Raw genomic sequence first — 24656 nt, forward strand, 5'->3', positions numbered from 1 at the left:
TGTCATATCCTAGACAGGCACTCTTCTTCTTCCCTATGACTTTCCTGCTGCCCATCTTACAGCTACTTCTGTGGTATTAGTACCCTACTATAAAGTATGCATAAGAGGGAAAAGGCAAAAATGAAAATCTGGCTTCCAGTATATACAACTGGTAAGAAGCTTGAGAGCAGAAAGCTAAGACACCACTTTGGATTGTCTGATTTTCAGCCAATCCTGATTCCCACTGGCAATGGAAATTGAAAGTTAGCAACATGTATAAACACACACCACACAGAATCTTTATATCCATTTATTTGGGAAATTGCTTTGCCTGTAAACTCACAACTGATAAGGCACATTGTTGCAAAATCACGGGGGAGATGGGAGAGAGACAAATCCAAGGATCTGGATAAAGGGCAATGGGCCATACTTTCAATAGTGTAGAGAGCTTCCTTGTGTCTCCCCTTCCCTCCTCCTACTTCAGAACACAAAGAGCCACGGATTTCCAAGTCCAGTTGGCATCCTCCTTACTCCCACTCTTGTTATCAAGCTTCTTTTAAAGCAACACATCCTTAAAAATGAAGTCCTTGTTGTGTTTTTTGGATTATACCATGTCCAAAAAACACTGCTTGGAAATTCATTCTTTGTACTAAACAGAAGTATTCCCAAGAATTCATGTAGAACAACTGGTCTACATTAAAGCCTTGGCAAGATTCTTGGCCAAGCCAAATCAAAAACCCAACAGATGGTGCCCAGGGACAACAGTTCTGATAAGAAATGATGAGTTACTCCTGTAGGGTACAGGATCCCAGAGCTGGTCATTTTAGGTGCCAAGGCCCTTCTGTCCTTGGAAGCATGAACCCAGGTCTGTGCCAATTCAATACTGCAGCCACAGGAAGCCATGACAGCTACAGATCATTAAAATAGAACACAACAAATTAATCCAAAACCAAATTTTCCCCTTAATTCCCTTGAATTAAAAGATAAAATAGAGTTATCCCTCAGTTATTCTCAGGAAATGACAAAATGAAAAAAAGCATTCAGAGGGTATACTGGGTGATATTGGAGTGTATTGAATCCATTGTCCCAGCAAGACAGAGGAGGGATTCCCACACAGAAAGGACAGACTAGAAAATGTACTGACAGTCATTTGGTTCAAGTGAGTCAAGGGTTCTGCCCATCCAGATGGGTAAGAACTTCTCCAGAATATATTCATAACATACAGAGTTTGCTCCATTGATATTTAATAGTCTGTTTGCAATCAGCTGAATTGTCAGGACATGCAACCAAGAGGAGATGTGACATATGTGGTAACAGTGTGTCTGAACACAAAGAGCATCACAGCAATCACTGTGCTTTTGAGCTGTACGTGGAAATCCTATGCAGTTTGTCAGCTTGTTTCCTGTGATTTATGGAAGAGGTAGGTCATCAGCAAAACAGTGCAGAAGGATCTCTCTTCAGGAGACTAACAAGATGAAGAGTGGTGTCAGTGACGTGGGTTCACACATCATTATCTACACTAATCATGTCCACGAGGGACATAAAAGGATAACACCTGTCACAACAGCTGATCACTGTGCAGAAGAGGCACCCTGGACGAGGGCAATCAGCATCCTCTCCCGAACCAGCTCAGGGCTTGGCCCGAGTTCTTCGTTATTCAGTAAAATACAAACAGGATTTGCTAGGAGGCCATCCGTTTTGCAGAGTGTCCTGCTAAATCAGGGCTCGTTTGAGAACCTGATATAATTCACCTTCTAGAGCACAGAGTGTCCTTCATGACAAGACAGTGCACACAGAAGAATAGTGTCCAAATCACCTGTTGAGAATAATTTAAAAACAATGAGGGGGGCTTCCCTGGTGGCGCAGTGGTTGAGAATCTGCCTGCCGATGCAGGGGACACGGGTTCGAGCCCTGGTCTGGGAAGATCCCACGTGCCGCGGAGCAGCTGGGCCCGTGAGCCACAATTACTGAGCCTGCGCGTCTGGAGCCTGTGCTCCGCAACAAGAAAGGCCGCGATAGTGAGAGGCCCGCGCACCGCGATGAAGAGTGACCCCCGCTTGCCACAACTAGAGAAAGCCCTCGCACAGAAACGAAGACCCAACACAGCCATAAATAAATAAATAAACAAATACTTAAAAAAAAAAAAAAAAAACACAATGAGGGGCTTCAGAGGACCACGCCCATTACACAAATAAACAGTAGAGTCCAGGGACGCAGCAACCAAAGGATCCAGATCACGTGTCCTTTCTACTATTTAGATGATGAGCACTGCTTGTTTCATTCAAATGTAGGTCCTTCTGACTAAAATTTTTAATGAGGGTTCCAGGAACTAAGGCCACCAGGGCAATGGCCAACAGCTTAAAGGCAGTTTCCCCAGAGAAAAGAGCATCCAGAGAAGTCAGGGTTGACAGGATGGAGCCCGTCTGCACACAGATGAAATTATATGGGATCAAACCTTGAAGAAGAAAAGGGAAAGAGCCTGTTACTGGGGAGCAGGAAAATGAAGAACAATAGTCCTTCAGAAATGTCACCAGGAATTCACAACAGTGACTCCAGTTTTGTACTGTTTTTGCCCAATTCCTGACCTCTAAACATATTACCTCTTTCCCTTCTTTTCCACTCCTTCCCCTCCTTTCCTCACTTCCCACATACATTTGTCTCATTCAGCAAAAGGACTTGAGATGGTTTACAAAATATATATACTACAGTAAGATTAGAAATTTTTTTAAATAGGAAAAAACCAAATGAATGAAGAATAAAACAAAATGAGAGAAGAATAAACAAAGTACAGTTAGTACTTAAGCAAAAATGCATAAAGTTCACTCATTTGCTAGAGGTGTCCCCAAATTTGGTTCTGAGCGCCCAACAGCCAAAGTAAAGAGAAGCACCAGCATTATGAGATTTACAGCATGCCTGTGATAAAAACAGGTTTCTCAGAAGCAGTAGTACTATTCATGTTCTGTACTGTCTGTAAGAGGTCATCAAATCCACTGGATCCCACAAGTCTGACCGGTGGCTAGAGAGGCTGGTTGTATAACAAACCCCTGGTGAAGTTGTTAAAAACACATCCTCAGGTGCCACCCCAGGGACTCTGGTTACCTGGGTCTGGGGTAGAACCCAGGAACCTGCATTCTAACAGCCTCTCCTGAACCCCACTCCCAAGATTCTGATTGGTTTGGGACCCCCTGATGATCCACTCCTCTAGTAGATGATGTCTCAAGATCATAGACTCATGAAGGTCACATAGCTTGTCAGAAGGGTAACTAGAATCTCGGTCTCCGGAGTCTTTCCAAGCCTCGTGCCACCTGGGTGATTACAGGCTGCTAACAGAGGTGCTGAGGCATGCTGTCTAAAAGCCTGTCTGACAGAATTAGCTGTGGTAGATTCTGCTTCAATTTAAGATCTCAGGTTCTCTCAGGAATTCCCTATTAATAGCAGCTGCTCAACCACAGATTTGTCATGTTTGACCCAGAGCCCTGAGTAGCCTTCCCTTCCATGTTGTAAAGAAGGGTTAAGAGAGGCGATCCTTGCCTTAGGCTTAGAGAGGGTGGTTTGCTTCCAGTGTGGAGAAAATAATAGCCAGTGATTTTACAGGCTGTTAGCAATTTTACCATTCATATGAAAGTGGTTCAAAGCTCATACTTAGAGAAACACTGCTCTAGTCCTAGCCCCTCATTTGGCCAAGTGGCCCATGAGGGTAAGGAGCTTCTTGAAGGTCATACAATTGTCAAAAGGCAAGAAGGAACCGCACTAGTACCAGCTCTTCCTAAGGCAGATCTTAATCAAAATAGGGGCCAAAGCCAAACAGGAAGCCCCTTGCTCTGACCCTTCCCCTGCCTCCACTTGCCTTCGGCCCACGTCCCCTCACTCCAACTCTGCTTTTACTGAGCCCTTACTATGGGCCAAGTCGTGTGTGTTACACAGATTACTCTTCTAATCCCAGGGCCTGGCACAGTGCTTGGCACACGATAGGCATTAAATACAGTTACAAAATGAACAATCCCTATTTTTTCCAGAAGTATTTTTATGGGTTTTCATGTTCAAGCCCGAGTAGATCTGCAATCAGGAACAATTACTTTAGATAAGGCCTGTCGATGCTCTTCATGAGCCTGTGCTCGCAGAGGCAGGCACATGCCCAGGACAACTGTGAGACTCAAACTTACACACCATGTCTTACCGATAAGAACAGAGAAGAAAAACTGCACGATGGGGATGTTCAGAATTGGGGCCGAGAGGTTCAAGAACCAGTTTGGCGTCATGGGGAAAAGTCTCAAAAACAGTAAGAAAAAAAACAAGCTGTTTCTGTTCTCCTCCACCTGTAGCCAAAGAAGACAAGGCCATTAAGAAGCAGGTATTGAAAATCTGTTGGTGCCAGGCACTGTTCTACATACTTTACATATTCTATAAATTCCAGGGCAGAGATTCTTTTCCTCATTTTTAAAATGGAGGTACCTGAGGCTCAGAAAAGTCAGGAACCTGCCCAAAGACACAGAGCTGGTAGTGGAGGAGCTGGGATTTGAGCTCAGATCTGCATCTCCTGGAGACATCAACAGGACCCCTGGGACCTCCTGAGGCAGGACAGAGGACCACTGTGGGAGATCTCTGCCCCTACTCCCCTCAGGGCCACGTGGTAACTTTCTGGGGGCCCGGCACTTAGATGTACCCCCTCGCCTTACCTTCCTCTGCAGCAGGGCCACTCTGTCAGGAAAATAGGAGACCACCAGCTGTTTGCCAAAAACACTGGAGAGCAGGTAGCAGCATGTGGCACCCACCGAGGTCAGCACACAGCACAGCAGAAGCCCCAGCCATGGCCCAAACAAAGCACCGGCTAAAACATTCTGCAAAGAAAACAAATCCTCTGCCATGAGAACATCTGGCAGCTACCAGCCATCTCGTCCTGGAGCCCAAGAGTCCTAGGTTCCCTCCTCCTTCAGTGATTTTCCTGGAGAAAACCTAACTCCCACTCTAAAGAGATGAACGCAAAGTGATGAAGGGGCTTCCCTGGTGGCACAGTGGTTAAGAACCCGCCTGCCAATGCAGGGGACACGGGTTCAAGCCCTGGTCCAGAAGATCCCACATGCCGCAGAGCAACTAAGCCCGTGTGCCACAACTACTGAGCCTGCGCTCTAGAGCCCGCAAGCCACAACTACTGAAGCCCGCACGCCTAGAGCCCATGCTCCGCAACAAGAGAAGCCACCGCAGTGAGAAACCTGCACATCGCAACGAAGAGTAGCCCCCGCTCACTGCAACTAGAGAAAGCCCACGTGCAGCAATGAAGACCCAACACAACCAAAAATAAATAAATAAATTGTTTTAAAAAAAGAAAAAAAGTGATGAAAGAGCTGGGAACTACAACCCCGGCCTCAGTCTCCTCACCTTTGAAACTGGGAAGAAGATTAAAACCTCAGCAGGCGAGACAGAATTAAATGGGGAAATCTGTGTATACAGCCCCCAGCCTGCCACTTGGGCTGTGCAAGGCCCCGCCAGCCCTGGTGCCCTGGGAAGAGGCAGCAATGAAGCTCACAAGTTATTTCTGCTACTTTAAATGAACACAAACCATGAATTTTCCCTCAGTAAGACCTCATAAGCTTTAGAAAATGTCTCATTTCTTTCCTTCCTGCAGGAATTACTTCTCTATAATGCTAACACTGGGGGTTCCATGTTGACCAGAGTTCCAGCTGACACTCAAAAAAAGCCTTAGATTGACAAAAATGGAAAAGTGAACTAATACTTCCTAAGTGCAGTTTGGCTGGTTGACATCATCCTGCCAAACATGGGATCCAAAAGAGAAAGTAAAAGGGGAACCTGGAAGTGAGACGGTAGGGATCTCCTCAGCACCTACTATGTGCTTGACTACAGGTCTGATTTAATCCCCACTATGACCCTGTTTAGTATACCATCCTCACCCCTTCTATAGGTGCAAGATTAAGCATCGTGCCCAAAGTCACACGAGGCAGAGACAGGATTCACCTCCAGGTAGCAGCTGGCTCTTCGCCCTGAAGAGGGATCAGCTCAAGAGAGAAAGAGGTACAGGGGCAGCCCCAGGAGTCAGTCCCTGACCTCAAGCACCATACACACCCCCATCTCTCTTGGCAGAATGTGTTTGCTTTTCTTCCAGTTTCTAACAAACTGCTTAGGCGGATCCAGCGTGAGCTGAATGTTGGGGCCGGAGGGAGAAGCAGGGCAGAAGGAAGCTTGCAGGTCTTCCTGCTCAGTCACCCAGTCATTCAACAAGTGCTGAGGGCTGCTGTGTGCCAGGCACACCATCACCGTGCCAGCCCCTATGCACCCACTGTGTCATTTAATCCTCCCATGTAACAATCCTAGGGGGTTACATAGGAGAATGCCGGTTCTACAGGATGAAACAGTGTTAGAGAGGTTAAATGACTTGCTCAGGGTTACACAGCTGGGATTCAAACCTACCCAAAGGCATAACAGATATACACATTTACAGCAACCAGCTTAAAATGCTGCTGGGAGGACAGCACAGATTCTTCTGTATCACCTGAGATGGCAACTGATGAGAAGCATCCAGGAGCCCAAGCACAAGCCCAGGTCTTACACTGTGGCTCCCGAGAGCCAGGGGGCCGCCTGGAAAACCAGAATGACTCGTCCTCTCCACACAGGGAGACTCCCCAGTCCTCTACAGCCTAACATCACCACGAACAACCTGCACCTGTTCGTCAAACATTTATGAAGGCACTTCCCTGTGCCAGGCAAAGAAACACAAAGGCTGAGAATAAGGAACAGGTCCTGACCTCAAGGAACTCACAGACTAGTGGAGAGAACAGCTTTTAAAAGAAAAACCAACATGCGGAGGGGGAGAGGTCTCAAGGACAGTGCTCCACACCTATCAAATCCTTAGAAACAAAAGCAGCATACCTGAGCGGAAAGGCAGGCTCTGGAGCTGGGCGGATGTGGGTGCAGACCTCAGCCCAACCCCCTCCTCGCCTCGTCACCTGGGACAGTTACTTAACTTCTCACCATTCATTTCCTTATCTGTAAAATGTGGATAAAAGTGCCCATTGTTGGCTCTTAGGAGAATTAAATGAGGTCGTGCAGGTAAAGCAACTAGGACAGTGCCTGACACAGGGAAAGCTGTCGACAAATGGTAGCCACAGTAGTCTGTCCTCTGGACTGTAGGATCTGCAGCCTAAGGGCCCCTCTACAAAGACAGAAGGTGGCTTCCCGGGAGGCAGGCACAGGAGGAGGGCGATACTGACCAGGAAGCTGGAGCCAGGGATGGCAAAGCCCTGTTTGTAGAGGTAGGCGCTGCAGAAAAGCAGGAACACGTAGGCCTGATGCTCCTTCCGGTACTCTCGAAGGACCTCGGAGAGTTTCCGCAGCTCGGCCAGGTCCGAGGGGAACCACAGTGACCTGAGATTTGGAAAAGCAGGTGGAAACAAGAGTCCAGATCAGCCTAACACCTAATAAAGTCACTTGTTGTGTCTTCTTTCCAAAGTAGGTTTATAAATGTGCCCATCATCTGGTCTGCTGGGAACACACACTTAATGGGAGGCCAGAATAGTGGATGACCTGATATAACACAGCAGAGGCAAGGAGAAGAGCCTTGGTTTGGAAGCAAGGGACCTGGCATAGCATCTCAACTCTGCTACTGTCCAGTTGTGTGATCTCAGGCTAGTCCCTGAGCCTCAGTTTCCTTATCGGAAAAATGAGGGGTTGAAGGTGGATAATCACTAAGTTCCCTCTTAGCTCTCAGGTTTTATGAACTATTCTTAAAAGGCAAATGGATTAGTTTCTAGGCAAGTACTGAACATCCTAAACTGCCTTCCTTTCTAGGAGTACCCCCTCCCCCTAAGCTTCAGGCCAAGGACAATTCAAACTTCACACTGCTCCAAAGTTACTAGGTAAAACGACTGCTTTATCAGTCACAAAAGAGCCAATTAAAGATTCCCTGGGAAAGTATATTTGTCCATACCATAAACATAATCTTCTTGATAATATGTCAGGCTTGGAACCAACCCTTTCAAAGAGCCTGCTTTTCACCCTGCTCTCTATATGATCCTCAGTGCACTCTGAACCCTGTACAAGGGTTACAGTGTAAAGGCTACTTTGCCTCTGCCAGCTGAACAACTCTTGAATCCATCAGTGATCAATTATAAGCAAACCCTCCTGGTTCTCATCAGAATATTTCTCTTAGTATGTCTGACACCCACAGCAGAGCCTTCCCAGCTAGAGTAAAAGAATACAGTCACTGAAAACAGCTGTCCTAATATTCAAACATCAGTAACATCCTTGACACACTTCCATTAACTTTATAAACAGTATGCTGGTTTATCACGACAAATCAGCCCGGTAGGTATTTGTACTGCCTCCTGCCTCAACCTGTCAGGGAGTAAAAGGAAAAGAGCAGAGACAGCCAAGAAAAGACAGAAGATAATTAATTAGTGAATAATTTAAAGTTGTCCATCAACGTTTCTCCTGAACACCGGATGCCTTAAAGCCCCAAGGGCAGACCTGACAGAAGTGTAGTGAAGTGAAGTGGAGAGGACTATGGAGTGAGGCTGAGAGCAGTCGTTAAGAAGGGGCTGCGGGTCCACATAGAGGCGAAGGTCGGATGCAAACGGGGATCAGGGCTGGGCCTGGGAAGGCGACAGGAACACCGCTCAAGAGGCGATCCAATGGCGGGAACAGAGGTGCTCCAGCAGGATCCGCCCAAAGTAAGGCGCCGCGTTTCCCTCCGCAAATCACCACCCCAAAGGCACCAGACAGCACTCCCGCGAAGCCGGCAGCACGCAGGTCCCAGACAGGGCCAGGCCCCGCTCTCGTCCACCCGGTCTGCCCAAGACCGTGTAGACGCGGCCCAATCTCCAGTCCCAGAACTGAACCGCAAATCCCAGCCCCCGACGCCTCCGATCCAGGAACCCGAAAATCCGATTCCCAGACCCCATCCTCGGACCTGGCTCCCTTCCTCTGACCCGAACCCCGGCCCCCGTCACCGCCGCCACGCACCTGTCTCCAGCCTCCTTGGCTGTGCCCAGTGTCGACCCGCGGGGCAGTCGCGTTGACAGCAAGTACAGGGCGAAGGTGCAGCCGGCGAAGACCAGGAGGAGGCCGAGCAGGGGGCGCATCTCGGCGCCAGCACCCGGACTCGCCCCGCCGCGGAGGAGCCTGGAAGCAGCGCCAGGAACCTCGCTGCTATCGGACTGCTACAGCGGAGCGCGTTAGTGGACGGACAGGGGCGGGGGTCCGCTCCAGGCCCCGCCCCCATATCCTGGCCCCACCCCCGGCCCGGATTCCGGTTGCAGTTGGCTCCAGAGTCCAGCAGAAAGCTGTCTTGCAGCCCCTCTGCGCTTGCGTCTGCCCTCCTTCCGCCTGTATATCTTCCTACGTTTATCTCTGTCTCGTTCTCCACTTATTTGCAGGCTCTCTGCCAGGCGCTAGGTGGTCCGGGGTGAATCACCAGCCCTGCCCACAGCGAGCTTGCACTCTAGTGGTCAAGACAGCCTTGTCGACCACCAGGCGTAACACAAAGCAAATGCAGCCCGCGTAGAACCAGAGGCGCCAATGCAGTGCGGTGGGATAGTCAAAGCGACCACGGAAATAAGGAGAATTTCCTTTTATTGAACGCCTACTATGTGCCCATTATCCTTAATTCTCACAACAATTTTGCAAGGTTGGTATTTTTGTCTTTATTTAACAGATGAAAAATCCAAGTCTCAGAAAGATTAAGTGACATTCCCCAAGGGAGTCACGATTAGAATCCAAGTCACCCTGGGTTCAAAACTAGTGGTCTTGCACTGAGTGGATTCATGGAAGAGGTGGGGTTTGAGTTCACCTTAAAGGATGAGCAAGATTTCCACAACAGAGACAGGAGGGAGAAGGTGAGCTGGGGGCCCCAGTTTCCGTGAAGCCTAAAGGTGTGTGAGAAATGAGTGAGAAGGTGGGAACAAACTGGAAAGCATGGAAAGGCAGCTAAGGAGTTGGATTTTGTTTTTTAATATAGTACTTGGGGAGAGACCAATAGAGGCGTTTAAGCAAGAGAATGATGTAGTTCTCGTTTTAGGATGTGTTGCCCTGGCAGATGATTAGACTACATTCTGAGTTTGTAGCAACAACTGTCTTGGTGAGAAAGGAATCAGGCCTGAGCCAGGACCACAGCAGTGGGGAGGAAGGTGGACAGACTGGGAGGAGTTGAGTTCGTAGGACATGGCTGATTAAATGGAGAATGACAGAGAGGATTCCAAAATGTCACAAGCCTGGAAAACAGAAACCATCCTTGTTGTATCATTCAAAGCCCCTCCTGGGCCAAATAAAGAGCACCTGTCAGAAGTCAAAGTGCACAAAGTCCTAGCAATTCCACGTCCAGGAATTTAACCCATAGATATGCCTGTAGGTAGACAAACATGTAAAGGGTATTCTCTCAACTTTGTTTTGATATGAGGATATTGGGAACAGCCTAAATGCCCATCATTTGGGGACTATTGAGGTTAGTTATTGTATATTCACAAATGGAACACTTAAGTAGCTTCCTGAAAGAGGGAGACAACGTTATGGATCCTGATACAGTACAGTAGCCAGATAGATGGCTAGGATAAAAATCAAACAAGTTGCAGTGTTAGACTATACTATGACTCATTTGTAAGAAGAAGAAAAAAAGATATACTTTTCAAAATACTGAAGTATTTATGAATGAAATGACTCGATGTCTGAGATTTGCATTAAAATAACGGGATGGGAGTGTAGTGAGTAGGGATATAAGTAAAACAGGATTGGCCGTTGAAGTGATAATTGCTGAAGCTGGATGATGAGCACCTGGAGGTGGATTTTATACCATTTCCCCTATTTCTGTGTATGTGTAAAATTTTCCATTTTACAACGTGGGGAAATGTTCTCAGCCTTCCAGTCTCATTTTCTCCCTTCAAGTCTCCTGTTCCAGCTAAACATGCACCGTGTAGGCACCGTGTTCGTTTGTGCCTCTGACAACACTCTTCCCTGGGAAACTTCTCTGCCTGAAAATCCCTACTCTTTCAGCAACACCCGGGGCAGTTGTCACCTCCTCTGAGAAGGCTTCTCCAGCTCCTACAGTCAGAAAGGTTGTGCCTTCTCTGTGCTCGGGGCTGCCTGTGGAGTGTCTGTATTCCTGTGACTGCAAATACTGTGCTCCAGTGTCAGCGTCCATCTCCTCAGGAGACAGTGAACACTCCTGTGAATGAGACACGGTCTCACCATCCTATGTCTATGCCAACCCTTAGCCCTGTGCTTGGCTTATTATTGGCACTTAATAATAGTTTGTTAAATTAATGGACCGGGTCTACGGAGGAAATGATTGGTTGTTTGGTTTGGAACATGCTGATTTTGAGAAGTCAGAGGAGTACAGGAGGAAAGTGAATAACGATATTGAGCTTGTGCTAGAAGTGTGCAGAGCAGAGAACACGAAGAAAAGCTCCTGCTCTCAAGGACTTCACTTTGCCTGTGGTTGGGGGAGAGGATGGAGAGAGTTATAGAGCATGATGGTGTCGCAGAGGAAACAGACGTGGCCAAGCTTCCAGAGAAGCAAGTATCTTCATCCCTCTTTGGATGAGTGGCTGAGCAGGTGTTCAGATGGAGTCACTCGGAGGGCTGATGCAGCCCACAGCTGTGAGTGCTGAGCAGGACCGAGCCCTCCTTGGCCCCTCCCGAGCCCACGCTCTTTGCTCTGCCCCACACTGCCTCTCAACAAGCAGGTGAAGATCCAGAGCTCGGGTTGAACATTCAGATTTAGAGGTCATCTGTCTAGAGGAGAGAGTTGAAATGGGAGGAGGGAAGGGCTCTGAGGGAGACCATGAGAGGGAAAGTAACAGCAGCTGACATTCACTGAGTCTAGGCAGACTCACCCCACAGGACTTTTACACACATGAATGTATTTATTATATAACAACCTTCATGAGGCAGGGGCTCCTAACAGCCCCCACTTTACAGTCCAGAGAATGGAAACTTAGGCAGAGTGAAGTGCGTCGACAGAAGTCGCACCCCAGCAAACAGCAGAGCCTAAGCACTTACCCTCCACTGCCTTTTTCAGAGAGAAGATTGAGATCAGAAGCCCGGTAAGAAAATAGTGGAACTGGTGAAAGAGAACGAGATTTCATTCAGGGATGTTGGATGAGAGATAGGGTGGTGGGGAAGAGTGCACTGGGGGCCCAAGAAAGACTGTTAGAAAGGAACCAGTGCACGGTGTCCGAGTCCATGGGAAAATCCAGCAAGGAGACCTGAGGGGTTGTGGGACTCGGCCAACACCAGGTGACAAGGGACCTTTGACAGAGCTCTTCCGGGAGATGCAAACCTGATTGCCTACAGGCTTACTGCCCAAGCCCCTGCTCGCTGCCCCTGACTTACCCCCCTTGCCTCCTGTTCTGATTCCTCCTGCTCAGCCTGTCTGTTTCGGGGAAGGGGCCCTGCTCCCCACTCTCAGCCCGCCTCTCTCCAACCCTCCTGACCCCCAACCCAGCACCTGCAGAGCCAGCTCTAACCAGCCGGTGTACCGCCTGCAGGCTGTAGGGCCTCCCCTGAGGCCACTCACTTGCAGCACATGCCAGGCAGCCTGTAAAGGACAGCAGCAACCCTTACCAGGGACACATGCTGTACTGGGGAACAGGTAGGGGCTAGTGGTTCAGGGGAGTGGGAGGGAAGAAAAGCCAAGAGGCTCTAGTGAGAGCAAATTAGCCAGCCACTCCCCATGGGTCTTTATCATGGGGCTCAACCACGTTTCCTGGCTTAATTGGATCTGCACGGAGCAATTGAAAGGAGTAGCTCTGATCAGACCACATGGCTTTGCTTCCCCATCCCCGCTCCAACCACAACCAATGGGAACAGGATGGACACCTGCCCCAAGAGGAGGATCTGAGGGCTGGATCCTCCCCCTGAGCTTTGGGATTGGGCCACATAGTAAGTGAGTGGCCAAGGACCCAATGGTCCTAAGGACCCCAATGATCCACAGCTGCCCTGTGGAGGGAGCAGAGCTGAGTCAGAGAGATACGTGGCAGAGCAGGAGGGTTAGTAAAGGCCTATGGATTCTCATTGCTGAAGGTCCAGGGCATCCCCATCCCTGCCCTTCCTGAGGTCTGATGGCTCAGCTCTCCCTGGGGTTCCACAAGTCCTCTCTCTAATAAAATCCGGGTAAATATGAGTGGATTTCTGTCAGGAACGAGAACATGGGGCAGGGGTCTGAGGGTGGGAGGTTCTAAGTTTAGGTTTTGGGAATAAGTGTGTTGATGTCTAAAACAGAATGCAGGTGGCTCCCTCAAGTCCCTAAGGACAAATCCACTCCATTCTGTTCAACAGACATCTGTTGAGCACCTGCTTTGTGCCTGGCATTGTGTTAGGTGCCAGGGCAACAAAGACAAATAAGCAGCAGCTGCTCTTGTGGTGCTCACAGTCTTGGAGGAGATACAGACGTGGAAACATATTACAATATGGCTTAATACAAGCAGCAATGGTAGCACATACAAAGTGGGTGGTGGAAGGGAGTCGTGGAAGAGCAAGCCCAGCTTGGAGTCACCCAGGAATGCCTGAGGGTCCTGGAGGGTTTTAGCTGAGGTGCAAAAACAGGAGCTGGGGAGAGCAAAATCTCTTAGGCTTCAGGATAGGTGGGCTTGCTGAAGGATGGTATTGGGACCACCTGGAAGTTGCGAAGAGGAGTGAAAGCAAGAGCCAAACTCTCTTTTTCCCAGGGAGCCTGGGAAGTGGGCGGTGGGCCTCCAGAGATAACAGAGACAAGAGTAACAAAGGTGCCTGGGAGAGAGGTCTAAGGCAGCGAAGGGTGGGCACCTCTAGGGAAATGGGCTGTGGCTGGGGGTGGAGGCCTGGTCTTTCCTCACAACCGAACATGGCTCCATAAGGCTCACAAGATAATGGGGAGTGTTCATGTAATCAATGTTTCCTGAGCACAGACTGCATTGTAGGCCCCACACTAGGCACACGGCCTCTGCCTGGCAGAGCAGCCTAGTGGAGAAGACAGACAGACAGTAATCAAATAATCATACACATAAATGTAAAAAAAACGCAGCTTAAACAGTGAACAGTGCTATGGAAGGACAGGTCCGGTGGGCTCTGTGGAGAAATGAGGGCCAGGAAGACTCCCCTGAGGAAGTGACCATGCAGCTAAGGTCCAAACATGGAGTGGGAGGTACTGGTGAAGATGGGAGGGAACAGGGTAGGCTGCAGTTTCATCGCATCTTGGGTTGGGTATTCAGACAAATACACTGACAAAAGGAAGGGAAGAGAGGCAGGGGTAACAAGAGACAGAGAGGAAAGTTCCAGGGGCCTTGGGAGAAAGATTGTGAGAAGAGAGTGGCCACACCTGTAACTGCCTTCATTTCACCTGATCACTGTTACATGATACGCGTTGAATTCACCTCCAGTCCAGGCAGCAAACTTCCTTCCTTTACTCCTTCATTTATCTGTTTGTTCACCCACCCACCCACTCCCCAGTGAGCCAGGCGCCGTGCTAGGAGACGCCAGGATAAGAAGCTCAGAGACACCCGCTGGCCTGAGGAGCTTCTACATTGATAGAAATGCTATTCCTGGCATTTTCTTGATGTTGTTTTGATCCCCTGCTTACCAAGGAAGGCAAAGAGCCCAAAGAAGTGACTGTGCTAATCAAAATACAGGACCAATAAAACTCTAAAAACAAAATCAGGGCCTATCAGCACTGGGATCTCTGTATCCACCACTGCTGAGGAAACGTGGGAAGGAGGAAGGCTGAAAAGATGTCCAAGTGGGCAGGAGCGTCGCTGAGCCTTTCTCCTTTCAGAGTTCAGACATTCACTGCAGGCATCCCGCACTTAAGTGGAATAGACTCTGGACTTGCTATATAGGTATAAATAAAGTGTGCCACACTGGATTATATTTACAGAGTTCCATCATTCATGAAACAGAGAGTCTGTTTCTTTAAAATACAGCCCTCCACACAGAAAGCAGTAGAAGAGCAGTCACTTGGATGGGGAGGAGGTTAGTGGACCTATGACTCTCAGGAATCCCAGGAACCTTCCTGCAGTGGCCACAGCTGCGGGATGGGTGGTGTCCACCCCTTTGGCTCTGTCTCCACCCTGGGCATCTGACCTCAAGTGGTTCTGACCTCTCCGACCTTGGCCCTTGGGAGGGCCTCTTGACTTGGCTGCTGTTGTCATTTCAGATTCATGGATCACACCTCTTCCTACGGAAGCCTGAGAATTCCTCAAACTGGGAGCTTCAGGTGCTCCAAGAGCAGACCGGTTAGTGCTTTGAATTCACATGTTGGCAAAACAAGTTATTTAGCATCTCTCCAAGAGGTTAACATTAATTAACCTCTAACAGGTGGGATTATGGATAGCATATTTTCATTTTGCGTCTGTGCATTTTTGAAATTTCCCTCAATAATTACAGATTACATTGGTAATAAAGAAAAACAAAACATTTCTTAAGTATTGCTTAAAATGAGGGTTGCATGTAAAGTGATGCTTCTTCACCTTAAGTGAAAAACAAGCTCTGCTTTTTCTCTCCTGCCTCTCACTCTATCCCTTGTCCCTGTGAGCGAGGCTGCCCCACTGCTTCATCTGCTCTTCTTCCCTCATCCACTAGTCCCAGCAGCTGCCTTCTTGGCTGTTGCTCTGTCCCCACCTCCTCCTGCACCAGCCCCACTTTAAACAAGGCAGGAAGCCATTCCCTCTCTGTGCAGAGCCTGGAGGGATCTGGCACAGGGAACATGGGGTCGAGTCCAAAGTGAGGTCTCCAGCCAGTCCTTCCCTTTAAGATGCTTGGCTGGCCACTGTGATTGGCAGAAATGCCCGAGTGACAGGCAGCAGAATCGACAGTTCGGAACAAATGAGGCCCCAGGACACAGCCGAACAAGACGCTGGGCCGTCAGGAGCCTGGCTATTTCTGACTTGCCCTATTTAGGGGCTCCCTTCCCAGGACTGTTTCATAATCCAGGGTCACTTGACATTTTGCAATATGACATCCACAGGACATGACTGTAAAAAAACAAAACAAAAAAAACCCTGGTTATTCCGTACTTTTTATGCCTTGAGGAGAAGGCGAGGTGAAGCTTTAAAAATCCTGTAGTTGTAGCATTCTTTATGTTACTGGTACCCGGGTGTCCTGACAACAGTTACATTTGCAACTCTGGGCAAAGAATAGGTTGGAAGACTGTTTCAACATTTTCCATCAGTACAAGATCATACCGACACAACTGGGGCCTGTGAAAATAAGATGAAATATCCTTGTCAGTACAATAATAAAATTACCCCATTCTAGTAAATTATATCATCTCTTTCAGATATAAAATTATTTAGCAATTATTTTTAATGTTCTAGGGAAATGCTTGTGGTAAATAAGCAAAGCCACATCAACAACTGCAAAAAAATCAGGGTGTAAAATTTGATTTACCATATAACTTCACCTAGGTTTAAAAACAAATAGAAAGAAGATTAGAAAGAAATAACCAAAAATTTTAACAGTGGTTGCCTCTGAATAATGACATTATCCATGGTATTCTTCTTCTTCCTCCTAACACTTTCTGTACTTTCCAGATTTTATAAAATGAATATGTATTCCTTTGATAATCAGGGAAAGAAGTATTAAAAAGTCCCAGTTTTAAGATGTAATGACTGGGCTTCCCAGGTGGCGCAGTGGTTAAGAATCTGCCTGCCAATGCAGGGGACACGGGTTCTGAGCCCTGGTCTGGGAAGATCCCACATGCCGCGGAGCAACTAGGCCCGTGAGCCACAACTACTGAGCCTGCGCGTCTGGAGCCTGTGCTCCGCAACGGGAGAGGCCGCGACGGTGAGAGGCCCGCGCACCGCGATGAAGAGTGGCCCCCGCTCTCCGCAACTGGAGAAAGCCCTTGCACAGAAACGAAGACCCAACACAGCCAAAAATAAATATAAATAAATAAATTAATTAATTAAAGAAACATTTAACAAAAAAAGAATCCACCTGCCAATGCAGGGGACACGGATTTGAGCCCTGGTCCAGGAAGATCCCACATGCTGCGGAGCAACTAAGCCCGTGTGCCACAACTACTGAGCCTGCGCTCTAGAGCCCACAAGCCACAACTACTGAGTCCACCTGCTACAACAACTGAAGCCTGTGTGCCTAGGGCCCGTGCTCCTCAACAAGAGAAGCCACCGCAAAGAGGAGCCTGTGCACTGTGACAAAGAGTAGCCCCCGCTCGCCGCAACTAGAGAAAGCCCGCGTGCAGCAACGAAGACCCAACGCAGCCAAAAATAAATAAATTAAATAAATCAATTAAAAAGAAAAAGAAAAAAGATGTAATGACTATCCTCTTAGGAAAAAAAAAAACTTGTATTATTGTTTTGAGGTATCCTAAACCTTCAGGAAAAAGGAATTTATAAACATAAAGTAGTAACTGCTCACATCACTTCCTGTCTCTGTCCACAGATTGAACACTAGGAATATATGTAGGAGTGGCATTACTCACAAAACACACATACCATCACAGCTTTGTTCTTTCTCCCCCTCTTTGTCTCTGCCTCTCTCTCTTTCTACACACACACACACACACACACACACACGTGCAGTTTATTTTTTCTGAAACCAATTGAGAATAGGTTGTTTACCCCTTAATACTTCAGTGTGTATTTCCTAAGAACAAGTACATTCTCAGTGCAGTTATCAAATTGAACATTGATATAGTAGTTGTATCCTGTATCAGTGGAATAAAATATTCCAAATTTTCTGTACCTTTTTTAATGCAAGGCTGTGTTTTATCAGTTTGCCAAATTATATGAGAGTTTCTTTTCTACAACAAATTATCAGCTTGCAAGCAGCGTGGGTAGAGTGATTAGGGAGGAATCGTGTAACTCTAAGCATATAACAACATTGTTTCTTTGGATTATTGGACGGTTTGTCTTTAAGTGCATACCAGTAAATTTTTCTTGGATTACTGGGCAACTTATTTTTATCAAGTCTAGTTTTGGAAAACCCCTCACTTCTTTCATTGTGATTGATGAAGTCCTGTTAAAACGTAAGACCGAGCGGATTGGACAGGAACCAATAACATCTTTGGAAAACAGGGGCTTGTCAGACGCTGCCTCAGCTCACCTCTCTGGATGGGCAAGTGACCTTAACTTCATTCGGAGAATCCTGAGCTTGTACCTCGGGCCTATTACAGATCCTGTAGAGAACACCAAGGAAATGGCTGCCACTTTATCTAGATCTTGATTGAATCTTGCAAGCAGACTCACTTGGTGGTATTTCTGAAATGTTGTGGGTTCACTGGAAGGAAGAAATAATATATTTTTAAGTGGATATGAATTACCAATGAAAGAAAACAGTTTTGAAGCCTACAAATCACTCATCAGCAAGTAGCCATTTGACCCCATAGCCTGCACTAGCCGACTTTCATGGGCAAAGTCCGTTGGATTCCAAGGGACTGCATAAGTGAAGCTGCCGACCCCAGGACTGATGAGATGCTGTGACATTGGAAAGGTATGCGCTGCCCACTATAGGCCAGACAGCATCCTCATCTCTTGACGCATTTCTCCAATCCCCTGAAAAATTCTGCAAGGTATTATTGTCTTCATTTTACAAACAAGGAAACAGATGCTTGCAAAGTTAAAGCTCACCCAGGTCACAGGGCTTCTCTGTAGCAGTGCAGTGATTAAAACCCAGTTCTGGCTGAGTTCAAAGTTATGGTCTTTCCATTAAACTGCATTGCTAGATGCACAGGTATATTTTTTAGCCACACTAGATACTAACTTATTTTTTTTTAATGCAAGCAGCCCTATAAGTTCTTTTTTAATTTATTTTTAAATATTTATTTACTTATTTGGCTGTGCTGGGTCTTACTTGCGGCATGCAGGATCTTCGTTGCTGCATGCAGGCTCTTAGTTGTGGCATGCGGGATCTAGTTCCCTGACCAGGGTTCGAACCCGGGCCCCCTGCATTGGGAGCGTGGAGTCTTAACCACTGGACCACCGGGGAAGTCCCTAGATACTAATTTAGAAGTTGTGCTTAAGCATATATTTTTTCAGTTCTGCCCTCAAGAGAAACCTTAAAACAGCTACATCCCAGGTTCCAATACTTTTTTTTCCAAGTGTGTGGAGATGTTTCCTACAATTGGAATCCCAAATTGAGCCTAAGGTGTATCCACTAGGGAGATTCACCTGGGTACTGTCCCTCTGGGGAGCTGCAAGAATAGGCTGTGGAGAAATGATTGCTCTAGGAATGAATCCTTAGTTTGGAGGTCGGGATGGGGGTGAGAAGGTGCCTGTCACCCCAGCCTCACTGTGCAGAGCAGAAGTGCCACAAGTAAAACTAATCCAAAAGGTTGCCCAGATTTTGGTTTCTAAATACCATCTCCACAAAATGGAACTAGGGCTCCCTGGAGAAATGGTTGATTCCAGGGCTAGGGCAGGGAAAGTACAAAGTGATCCTGGAACAACATGTGTGCCAAAAGTAAGGAAACACTCAAAGAGTGATGGAGATGTTCAAAAAAATATAGAATCACACCCATTAGGGTGGCTACTGTGAAAAAAACAAAAACAGAAAACAAGTGTTGACAAAGATATTGAAAAATTGGAACCCTTGTACACTGTTGGTGGGAATGTAAAATGGTACCGCCACTATGGCAAACAGTATGAAGGCTCCTCAAAAAATTTAAAATAGAACCACATGATCCAGCAATTCTAATTCTAAGTATATACTCAAAAGAATTGAAAGCAAGGTCTCCAAAAGATATTTGCACACCCATGTTCATAGCAGCATTATTACAATAGGCAAGAGGTGAAAGCAACCCAAATGTCAATCAATGGATGAACGGATTAAAAAAATGTGATTTAGGGCTTCCCTGGTGGCGCAGTGGTTGAGAGTCTGCCTGCCAATGCAGGGGACACGGGTTCGGGCCCTGGTCTGGGAAGATCCCGCATGCCGCGGAGCGACTGGGCCCGTGAGCCACAATTACTGAGCCTGTGCGTCTGGAGCCTGTGCTCCGCAACAAGAGAGGCCGCGATGGTGAGAGGCCCGCGCACCGCGATGAAGAGTGGTCCCCACTTGCCGCAACTAGAGAAAGCCCTCGCACAGAAACGAAGACTCAACACAGTCATAAATAAATAAATAAAAGAACGTGAATTTCTTTAAAAAAAAAAAATGTGATTTGTACCTACAATGGAATATTATTCAGCCTTAAAAAGAAAGGAAATCCTATCACATGCTACAACATGGATGAGCCTTGAGGACATTACGCTAAATGAAATAAAACAGTCACAAAAAGATAAATATTGTTTGATTCCACTTATATGACATATCTAAAATAGTCAAATTCATAGAAATAGAAAGTAGAATGGTGGTTGCCAGGGAGTGGGGGAAGGGAGAAATGGATGTTGTTACTTAATGGGTATAGAGTTTCAGTTTTGCAAGATGAAAAAGTTCTGGAGGGACTTCCCTGGTGGTCCAGTGGTTAAGACTCCACACTCCCAATGCAGGGGGCCTGGGTTCGATCCCTGGTCAGGGAACTAGATCCCACATGCCTCAACTAAAAAAAAGATCCCGCATGCCACAAAGAAGATCTCGCGTGCCGCAACTAAGACCTGGCGCAGCCAAATAAATAAATAATTTTTTTCTTTAAAGTTCTGGAGATCTGTTTCACAATAATGTAAATATACTTAATGCTACTGAATTGTACACTTGAAAATGATTAAAATGGTATATCTTATGTTTTTTTTACCACAATTAAAAATGCATTAAAAAAAGGCACTGGCCTGATTTGGGACAATTTGAATATCAAAATAAATAAATAATGATAGTAACTGATTATAATTCCCCCTTGATAAAATATAAAAATCCGGGGGTCCGTATTGATATATTTGGACATGAAACAAATAAATGAATAAATAAATGAGAAAAAAATGCCTTTCCTAAATGTTGAATTAGAAAAATCACCATATGGCAGCCATCAGAGTAATAATTCAACCACAAAACATTAAAACTAGTGGGTAAATGTTTGAGGAGTAATGGACTATCTACATGGTCTCAAAGTACCTACCCACAAAATACTAGTTAAGTACAAAGGGAAAAATAGTAACCTTAAAGTGGAGAAACTTGGCAGAAATCACTTTAATTACTTGATCCACATTAATGGAACAATCAAAATTGTGAGCCTCCTAATAGGATGCACTGAGACAACCATTACGTCACCTTTGTGGTGTCTTTGCCAAAGATGCATGATCTGAATCTAATCGTGAGGAAACATCAGGCAAACCCAAACTGAAGACATGCTAAAAGTAATTGACCTGTCATCTTCAAAAGTGTCAAAGTCAAAAGAGGCGAGGAAAGGCGGAAGAACTGTTCCAAAGTGAAGACTAAAGAAGCAGGAAAACCAAATGCAGCCAGTGATCCTGAAATGAATCCCTTTGCTACAAAGGACATTATCAGGACAATTAGTAAAACTAGAATGGGGTCTCAGGATCAGACAGTAGTAATGTATCGATATTATTTCTCTTATTTTGATGGTCAATTGTAGTTATGTAGGAGAATATCCTTGTTTGTAGAAAATACACATTAAAATACTTAGGGTTGATGAGGCAGCATGTTGGAAATTACTGTAGAATGGTTCAGAAAAAGAAAAGGCTCTTAGTACTATTGCAACTTTTCTGTAAACTTTAATTTTCCACAATAAAGAGAGAGAAAAAAAAACTAATAGGAAAGGAGTGGTTTAACCAAAGAGGGTTATAAGCAGCACCACTCTGGTCCTCTCTCTTTTTTTTTTTTAATGAGGTGCGTTTTAGATTTTTTATTTATTTATTTATTTACTTATTTATGGCTGTGTTGGGTCTTCGTTTCTGTGCAAGGGCTTTCTCTAGTTGCGGCAAGCGGGGGCCACTCTTCATCGCGGTGCGCGGGCCTCTCACTATCGCGGCCTCTCTTGTTGCGGAGCACAGGCTCCAGACGCGCAGGCTCAGTAGTTGTGGCTCACGGGCCCAATCGCTCCACGGCATGTGGGATCTTCCCAGACCAGGGCTCGAACCCGTGTCCCCTGCATTGGCAGGCAGATTCTCAACCACTGCGCCACCAGGGAAGCCCCTGGTCCTCTCTTGATCAGAATGTAGCAAGAGGAAAAAGGGATCCCTTCCCACTTCTCCAAGGGCAGCTATGGAATCAGGAAAGGGCAGGGACTCCAGGAGAAGGTGATGCCACCTGCAGATGGCAGAACCCAATGGGGGTACTAGGAAGGCGGGAGAAGAAAAAGGAGATCGGGAGCTGATCAAGGTTGTCCATGAGTAGAGGTGAGATGCCCTCTTCCTCCTAGAAGGATGTCTGGAAATACATGGGGAGGCACTAACCAAGCGTTGGGTTCATACAAGAATAAATAGAGTGAGAGCCAGTGAACTATGAGTTCTGGCAGTATGGTGCACTGAATACCCTGAAAGCATTCATAATAGTGGATACAATTACAAACAACAAAAAACAAAACTGAAAACCTTTTAAATTGCACTGAACTAAGAAGAAAGGAAAGAATACTGAGAAACCCTCAAAATACGTGAAAGCAGAAATCCAAATAGATAGGAATCCTGAAATCACCTTTTGTTGGTCTTTTTGAAACTTTGTAACCTTGAGCTTCAGTTTTCATGGCCTTGCAGTGCAGTAGGACATGAAACAAAGTCTATGGACCCCTGAAGGTCGGGAGTTGAATAGAACTCTGGGGGAAGAGTGAACTAAACATGAATTTGAAGTAAACAACCTTCTACCACCTCAGGTGACAGAATATTCCCCACCTCGAATCTTGGCCCTGTGAGGAGCTAGGGGGCTGAGTGCCCTTCACATGGGTCAGCAGCTAAATTCAAACTACTTGTGGTCTGAGAAACCTCAAGTTTAAAAATTAAAGTGGTCTCAGATTGATGGTATCTCCAGGAACTTGACAGGCAAACGCAAAATGTTTCTGGAGAAATCTACTCCTCAGATCCTCAAAGAATTCCCGCACATAGTGAAATAATTATAATAATAATAAAGCCATTTGTAAGGGGGGTGGAGGGAAGCTGCGGGTTGCAGGCTTTGTGGCCGCCAGCTGCGGGGCGGGAGGACGGATCCTGGCTGGTGGGGCGGTGCAGCTGCCGGGTCCACACAGCGCCTGCGCAGCAGCTGCAGGGAAGGGGCACCTCCTGCCCGGGCTGGGTGCGAGTGAGGAGGCCCGCAGGACTGAGTGCTGGGACATGGGACCACCAAAGCGACCTTCCCAGCGGAGGCGCGTGCCCGGGGCACCCCTGCTCTGCAGGCAGGGAGCAGTCAGCCGCCTCCCCGCTGCACCAGACCCTGATGGGACCCAGATTGCTAACGGCAAAAAGAGACGGAAGAATGCAAAAGATTGGAACGATTAAGACCTACCAAAGACTTCTCAGAATTCTCAAAGAGCATACAAATTTGTGCTTACATGTAAAAAATGTGATGCGCGAACTACCACACTCAAGCAACCTGGCAAGCACTTGTCGGTGACTGTCACTCTGAGGTTTCACTGTGGAATTTCAAACTGCCTAGGGGTGTGGGAAAAGATTAAGGCACCAACCCCAAAAATAATGGCCCATAAAAGGAAAGAGAACAAAAGGAAGTCCACCACTGAGTACTCCTGTTCTAGGGAAGGGGGACATGTGGCCTGAACAGCCTGACTTCCCATAATGTCCTCAAGAAGAGCCAGAATATCACCCTGATGCTGCAGCCCAAGAGTGTTTTGCTGTTTCAAATTGAAAATTGTCATGAGGAGGAAAAGTCCATTCTGGTGATTGAGGGGACCTCTCAAACTGAAGGCTTGTGTTCACCTGTCTGAATAACAACCAATAAAAACTACAGGAACAAAATCTCTCAAGAAAGGGATTTTTAAAAGAGACACGACAGGGCCTTCCCTGATGGAGCAGTGGTTAAGAATCCGCCTGCCAATGCAGGGCACACGGGTTCGATACCTGGTCGGAGAAGATCCCACATGCCGCAGAGTAACGAAGCCCATGCGCCACAACTACTGAGCCTGCAAGCCACAACTACTGAAGCCCACGCACCTAGAGCCCATGCTCCGCAACAAGAGAAGCCACCGCAATGAGAAGCCTGTGCACCACAACGAAGAGTAGCCCCCGCTCACCACAACTAGAGAAAGCCCGGGTGCAGCAATGAAGACCCAATGCAGCCAAAAATAAAATAAATAAAATAAATAAATTTAAAAAAGAAGAAATAGAAAATCTGAACAGACCTATAATAAAGAGATTGAATTAGCAATTAAAAACAAAAAAGAAAATCCTACAAAGAAAAGCCCAGACCAAGATGGCTTCATGGGTGAATTCTACCAAATATATATATGTTTAAATTTTTATTTATTTATTTATTTATTTTGGCTGCGTTGGGTCTTTGTTGCTGCACGCGGGCTTTCTCTAGTTGCAACAAGCGAGGGCTACTCTTCACTGAGGTGCGCGGGCTTCTCACTATGGTGGCTTCTCTTGTGGCAGAGCACGGGTTCTAGGCGTTCGGGCTTCAGTAGTTGTAGCTCGTGGGCTCTATAGTGCAGGCTTAGTAGTTGTGGCGCACGTGCTTAGTTGCTCCGCGGCATGTAGGATCTTCCCAGACCAGGGCTCGAACCCATGTCCCCTGCATTGGCAGGTGGATTCTTAACCACTGCACCACCAGGGAAGCCCCTCTACCAAATTTTTTTTTTTTTAAACGCTTCTCTTTTTTTAAAAAAATTTATTTATTTATTTATTTTT

The 24656-nt window shown here is 46.7% G+C and overlaps 2 protein-coding genes across 3 annotated transcripts in view; both read right to left on the reverse strand.

The window, feature by feature from the left end:
• Nucleotides 1–276: 276 nt before the first annotated feature.
• On the reverse strand, nucleotides 277–9145 carry TMEM41A (transmembrane protein 41A). 2 transcript variants are annotated; one of them, XM_068546395.1, is made up of 5 exons: nucleotides 8953–9145; nucleotides 7203–7356; nucleotides 4656–4817; nucleotides 4157–4295; nucleotides 277–2434 (listed from the first exon to the last, which is right to left on the reverse strand). In XM_068546395.1, exons 1-5 carry the CDS (start codon nucleotides 9069–9071, stop codon nucleotides 2214–2216), a joined length of 795 nt encoding a protein of 264 aa, XP_068402496.1. In that variant the 5' UTR covers nucleotides 9072–9145; the 3' UTR covers nucleotides 277–2213. The 2 variants fall into 2 exon arrangements, with proteins under 2 accessions (XP_068402496.1, XP_068402497.1); XM_068546396.1 differs by lacking the exons at nucleotides 277–2434; nucleotides 4157–4295 and adding an exon at nucleotides 4312–4547.
• A 6921-nt stretch (nucleotides 9146–16066) lies between these two features.
• Nucleotides 16067–24656, reverse strand: part of LIPH (lipase H) — a 31511-nt gene continuing 22921 nt past the window's right edge. Inside the window, exons 9-10 of the mRNA XM_068545649.1 lie at nucleotides 18022–18195; nucleotides 16067–16154 (exon numbers count right to left, since the gene is read on the reverse strand). Of these exons, the coding sequence (XP_068401750.1) occupies nucleotides 16067–16154; nucleotides 18022–18195 (262 nt within the window). The remainder of the gene's footprint in view (nucleotides 16155–18021; nucleotides 18196–24656) is intronic.

This window comes from Eschrichtius robustus, chromosome 6 (assembly GCF_028021215.1).
Source record: "Eschrichtius robustus isolate mEscRob2 chromosome 6, mEscRob2.pri, whole genome shotgun sequence".
In the NCBI taxonomy this organism is placed as follows: Eukaryota; Metazoa; Chordata; class Mammalia; order Artiodactyla; family Eschrichtiidae; genus Eschrichtius; species Eschrichtius robustus.

Coding starts and splice junctions, on each gene's coding strand:
- TMEM41A (XM_068546395.1), bottom strand. CDS start 9,071: ATGCGCCCCCTGCTCGGCCTCCTCCTGGTCTTCGCCGGCTGCACCTTC. Junction 7,357..8,952: donor GCCAAGGAGGCTGGAGACAG/GTGCGTGGCGGC, acceptor TCCAAATCTCAG/GTCACTGTGGTTCCCCTCGG. Junction 4,296..4,655: donor TGGCCCTGCTGCAGAGGAAG/GTAAGGCGAGGG, acceptor CTTTGGCTACAG/GTGGAGGAGAACAGAAACAG.